Consider the following 5,677-nt stretch of genomic DNA (forward strand, 5'->3'; position numbering starts at 1 on the left):
ATAAACTTATGAGATTGTTGTTCTGCTTGGTACTTCACCCTGAGAGGGTAATTACACTTCAGTTTTTCCATATAATATTCCAGCGTTGTTGCTTTGGGAGTATAACAAACCCAGCTGTCACAGTATTTCATTCAAGCCAAGCCTGTGTGTGTTTCTTTATGTTCTTGTTTACCTATTCACAACAATGTATGTACATTTCACCTTTTTATATGCACTCATGTGGATGTGTTAATGCTCACTTCTTTTGTTTTTGTTTTTTATCTGTGGTCAAAGATGATTGCTCAGTTTTTGCACTGGGTGTTGAATTCATTGTGTAACGATTTTATATTCTACAAAGTCCATTTTAATTTCTATGAATTAGGATATTAAAAGGGAAATGTGAATGCCTTCAACAAATTAAACTGGATACTGATAATGTAAGGACTTGAACGAGAACAATAAACGAGGATATTACTATCGTGAATTCAATATAATTTTATTTTACACTACTGAAACATAAAAGTTGTTTTTAAAAACTTAAGGCTTTAATGTAGTGTAAAATATGACATTAAGATAAAGATCATTTCTTGTCTCCATAACAGAACTGTCCTGCTGATGTCAGTCGATTTGAATCTTCCAAGCTTATATTATCCAGCAAGCTTATGATGCTCTGAAACAGAAATTGTCTTTTTGTTCCAAGCAACAACATATTAATTTGTTCATGTATAGTTTGTCAGGTTACCTGTCTCCCAAATGCTTTTGCCATATCCGCTGCACCTGCTCCATACTACATTAGGGTGTAAATATAATTTTATGAGGAGTGTTGTTAGTTTTCCTGTGGCAAAAAGTTTTATTGCACTACTCGTATTGTTTAATCATTTATGCATTATGAATAACATTGTGACCATAATCTGTTACCTCGTTCTTCATGTGGTGATCTGCCCCACTGTCAAGCAGAAGTTTTACCAGCTCTACATGGTTATTCAGCACAGCGACCTGAAAAATTATAACCAAAAACTCCAATGATGTCATCCATCTTGTCCTCGACAATTTTAGTGGCTGTTTTGATGATAAATACCATTAGTGGTGTCTTGCCAGCTTTGTCACGGACATTTACATCTGCTCCAGCCTGGAGGAGGATGGAGGCGACCGCAGCGTTTCCACTGATGGCTGACACACGCATGAGAGGAGTCCAGAGAGACACTTTATCCATCACATCCACCTGTCAGAGTACAAGAACACATGCTTTAAACTGACAATATAGGGTCAAGCTCACCATTTGACAAAGTAATGGGCCGCAAACGGTACATCTAAAAAAAAAAATTTTAAATCTGTGAAATAGTGAAACTGAAGTTCGGTAACTTCAGATACCTGATCATATGAAATACCTTTAAAGGAATAGTTCACCCAAAAATTAAAAATTGCTTAAAATTTGTCTTTGTAATAAACAAGTCCATTAAGACACTTTTAACTTCAAATTGCTTCCAGCTGAAATACGAGTCCTTTATCCATAATATTGTTTTCTCCAGGGAGAATGTCGTCTTATCTAAATCAGGAAAGAAATGTGCACGGATCAACAAGCAAAAACAGTTCTAAACAAACATGTTGGTCGATTTTGATATAAAAGGACAACAGGGTAAAGAATTTTTCACTGGATGAAGCATTATTATGGACTCGTCAGTTTAAAGTTAAAATGCCTTAATGACAGATTTGTTTCTTACAAACACGCAGCTTTTTGCTTCACAAGACGTTAATTGATGGACTGGAGTCGTGCAGGTTACTTGTGGATTATTGTGATGTTTTTATCAGCTGTTTGGACTCTCATTCTGACGGCAGCCATTCAAATTCAATGCAGAGGATCCATTGGTGAGCAAGTGATGCTAAATTTCTCCAAATCTGTTCCGATGTAGAAACAAACTCACCTTGGATGGCCTGTGGGGGGAGTACATTTTCAACAAATATTCATTTTGGGGTGAACTATTCTTTGAATGTTGTTTTTTTGCAAACATTAAATGGTTGAAAAATTGACCTCGGACCTCACAACCATCCTGGATCATATATGTAATGACAGGCAGGTGTCCTCCATCCACAGCCCAGTGGAGCGGCGTGCAGCCGTCCGTGTCTCCGGACTGCCATGTGGAGCCGCAGTTACGCAGATACTTCACTGAGTTAAGGTGACCAGCAAAACAGGCCTGCATTAGACTGATAAAACACATGCATAGATGAAAATATATATTAGAAAACATGAATTATTCTAAAATTCAACTGCATTGAAAAAGCATATGCAGGCTTACCTGTCTTTTCCAGTGCTGTCTCTCTTGTTAATATCAGCTCCATGCTTCACTAAAATGTCCACTAAGCTAGAAAACAAACAGATGCTGATCATGATTAGAAATACATGACTATATTTCAACGAATTTACTCTTTACCACATAGCAGTAACTGAACAAAGACTAATGGGAGATTCAGTAGCTTGCTGTGAATTCATCTCTTTGTACACCAGCTTTCTGTTTAAATGTATAACATCAGAAGCATGTTTACCTGGTGAAACCTTTCTGTGCTGCCACCATGAGAGGGGTGAACCCCATTTTGTCATAAACATCCACGTCGACCATTCTAGGAGAGGAATTACATGAGAGGGGTTATGAATAATGTGTGAACTGGCATTTAAGAGGATATTTCACATAAAGATTAAAATTTTGTCATTATTAATCACCCTGCACCACAGAAGAAAGTAAGTCAAACCGATTTAGAATGGCATGAGGGTGATTAATAATGACAAAATTTTCATTTTCGGGTTAAATATTCCTTGAATTAACTCACCCTGACTGCAGAACTGTGGTCAGCTCCTCCTCATCCTCCCTGTTCACAGCCTGGTGGAGGTTCTTCCCACTGAAAGGCTCTCCTGTGGACAAACCATCAAAACATTGTAAAACATTAAACAAATGCACTACTATCCAAAGGTTTAGGGTCAGTAAGGTTTTTTAACGCTTTTGAAAGAAGTCTCACTTAGCGAGGCTGTATTTAATTGATCAAAAATACAGTAAAAATTGTGAAATATTATAACAATTTAAAATAAATATTTTTTATTTTAAAATATAATTTATTCCTGTGATGGCAAAGAAGCTATTACTTCAGTCTTCAGTGTCACATGATCCTTCAGAAATCCTTTTAATTTGCTGATTTGCTCAAGAAACATTTCTTATTTTTATCGATGTTTTAACAGTTGTGCTGCTTAATATTTTTCTGCAAACTGTGATAATTTTTTAGGATTCTTTGATGAATATAAATTTCAAAGTACACAATTTATTAGAACTACAAATCTTTTGTAACATTATAAATGTCTTTACTGTCACTCTTGATCAATTAAATGCATCTATGCTAAACAAACTTCTGAAGTATTGTACATTTTGTGCGAATGAATTCCTAAATGTTTGTGTTTCTACTAATAACAGCAGAGAGGATCATGAGATTTACTAGATTTAAAATAAGAAAATAAAAGACCAAAGCTTTGACTGGAGGTACAGTAAAATATCTCACGGGTGGTGAAGACAGATACCACGGGGCTGAGGCTGCACTCCCCTGAGGCTCTGGTGACCCTCAGCCTAAAATTATAGGAGGTGCTGGACTCCAAGCCCTCTACAAGATGATGAGTGCTGTACCCTCTGTGATAAAACACCAAAAAATTGTTATTACATGGACTGTTGCTAAAAAGCCGGTTTTGAACATGTTGTAATAACTTTAATATTCAAAGAAATGATCTTCACCATCAAACAGAGAAAACTGACATGTATACGGTGCTGTATGTGTGTGTTTTGGGGTCCATCTGCTCCACAGAGAAGCGGGTCCAGCGTTCAGGAGGGCCATTTCGAGGTTTATTCTCTTCATTCATCCAGCTCAGCTCAATACTGTGGTGAGTGACCTTCCCAATCACAAGAGTAAGCTCTGGATATTTTGCTGGAGAAATTGAGAAAATATATGGCAGATTCTCTTAATATCATGTATATCGTTTATAAAGTTGTAGGATTAATGTGAATTTTTAGATATATTTAGCCTTGCAGTAATATCTAACACAGTCATACTACTTTTTGTATGCGTGTTTTGACAATGGCTGAAACCTAAACCAATCTATGGTTAATATGCAGTTATCTGATACAGCAGCATCCATGGTATGATCTTGCTATTCAGGTGTGACTTATGGGTAAACTGTAGCCTATTGGTTTCATCTTAATAAAGGTCACGAATATCACATAACAATACACCGAGAATAACTAACCACAAAAGATTGCTCCTGGATTAGTGATTAAATTAAAAGATTACCCATTACTTTTTAATCACTGTTGCTGGAGAAAACTTTAGCCTTTTTTCGTTTCTCCTAAACAGGTCTGGGCACATAACATAATTATCAAAAAAATAAATACATTGATTTGTTAAATAATTAATAAAATGCAGCTCTTTATAAGGTTATAAAATATTATATACTGTATATATATAATAGCATACTACTTGCATATTAGCATTACTAACGTTACTAGCATATTGTCTTGTTTATTAGTACTTATAAAGCACATATTAATGTCTTATTCTGCATGAACATATTTTTGATCCCTTAATTCTGCCCCATACCAAAACTTAACAACTACCTTACTATTAATATGCAGCAAATTAGAAGTTTGAGGCAAAGTCGTAGTTTTAGTTATTAGTCAGAATTGGTCCTCAAACTAAAGAGTGGCCGAAATATAAAAAAAGGTTTTTGCTTACTGTATTACCATGCTAATCATAAATAAACGCGGAATAAAGCAACTCTAACAGTTATATGGTAGGCATATGAAGACTGCATTATTAAAACTATGTTGCAATAGTGGTGTTTGAATAAAGCTTTTCTGACATTTTTAAAAACCTTTCTATCAAACATTAAACAGGCTGCCTACTAGCCTTAACACAAATCAAATGTCTACCTGGGTTCATCGCTGTCTCAGTCAGTCTCCTTGTGTTTGCCTCACTCTTCTCTCTCGCGCACATCTGACTGTGAGAGTATTAATGTTGTCATGGTGACAGCACTGGTGCTGCAGTGCGCGCGATCTTTGGACCATTTAATTGTTTATTTTAGTTACACAGAACACGAGTTTCCAAAAGGTATTAATATTAGTCTTGTTTTAACATGAGAGCGATGTATTGTTATTGAGACTGAATCCTTGTTTTACCCTGTAGTCACTCACTTTCATCAGCTTGGGCTCTTTTGTGATGGGATTAAATGACCACATGACCGCTCAAAATCTCTGCCTGCGAGTCTGAGCGGTGATTCAGTGCGCTAATGACGAGACGTTCGAATCGGTTCTTTCGAACAAATCATTCAAAGAACCGGATCAAAAACGATTTAGTGATTCTTTTACGTCATCACGTGGTCCCTGGGATGTTAAACTCTTTAAAGGATTTGAAATAAATGCTTTGTTTACAATTTCTCAAATATTTTAGAACTTGCATAACCAGAAGAAAATGTACGCATATCATCATAAAAATACCCTGATGTTTTGAGAATTTATTAGTTTAAATTACCTTTTCAGCTCTAGAAATAACTTTTATAAATAACTTAATTAAAATTTAAATCATTTTAAATCATCTTGAGGCCCCCTGGACATTCACTGATACCCCCCCCCCCCCCCCCCCCCCCCCCCCCCCCCCCCTCTCTCTCTCTTTC

The 5,677-nt window shown here is 36.2% G+C and overlaps 1 protein-coding gene across 1 annotated transcript; it reads right to left on the reverse strand.

The window, feature by feature from the left end:
* Window positions 1–526: 526 nt before the first annotated feature.
* Window positions 527–5,196, reverse strand: LOC107592804 (fibronectin type 3 and ankyrin repeat domains protein 1-like). The gene is made up of 11 exons (XM_016282367.1): window positions 4,938–5,196; window positions 3,768–3,936; window positions 3,520–3,644; window positions 2,803–2,884; window positions 2,521–2,595; window positions 2,274–2,339; window positions 2,016–2,181; window positions 1,058–1,201; window positions 898–975; window positions 722–766; window positions 527–649 (listed from the first exon to the last, which is right to left on the reverse strand). The coding sequence occupies exons 1-11, from the start codon at window positions 4,999–5,001 to the stop codon at window positions 560–562; spliced, it is 1,104 nt and encodes a 367-aa protein (XP_016137853.1). The 5' UTR covers window positions 5,002–5,196; the 3' UTR covers window positions 527–559.
* Between the last annotated feature and the right edge of the window lie 481 nt (window positions 5,197–5,677).

This window comes from Sinocyclocheilus grahami, unplaced genomic scaffold (genome assembly GCF_001515645.1).
Source record: "Sinocyclocheilus grahami isolate Dianchi unplaced genomic scaffold, SAMN03320097.WGS_v1.1 scaffold158.1, whole genome shotgun sequence".
NCBI classification, from domain to species: Eukaryota; Metazoa; Chordata; class Actinopteri; order Cypriniformes; family Cyprinidae; genus Sinocyclocheilus; species Sinocyclocheilus grahami.

Excerpts from the sequence above, each read along its gene's own strand:
- LOC107592804 (XM_016282367.1), bottom strand. The coding sequence starts at position 5,001 with ATGTGCGCGAGAGAGAAGAGTGAGGCAAACACAAGGAGACTGACTGAG. Across the intron at positions 3,645-3,767 it reads ACATACAGCACCGTATACAT|AGGGTACAGCACTCATCATC; the intron begins GTCAGTTTTCTC and ends GTTTTATCACAG. Across the intron at positions 2,596-2,802 it reads ACCACAGTTCTGCAGTCAGG|AATGGTCGACGTGGATGTTT; the intron begins GTGAGTTAATTC and ends TTCCTCTCCTAG.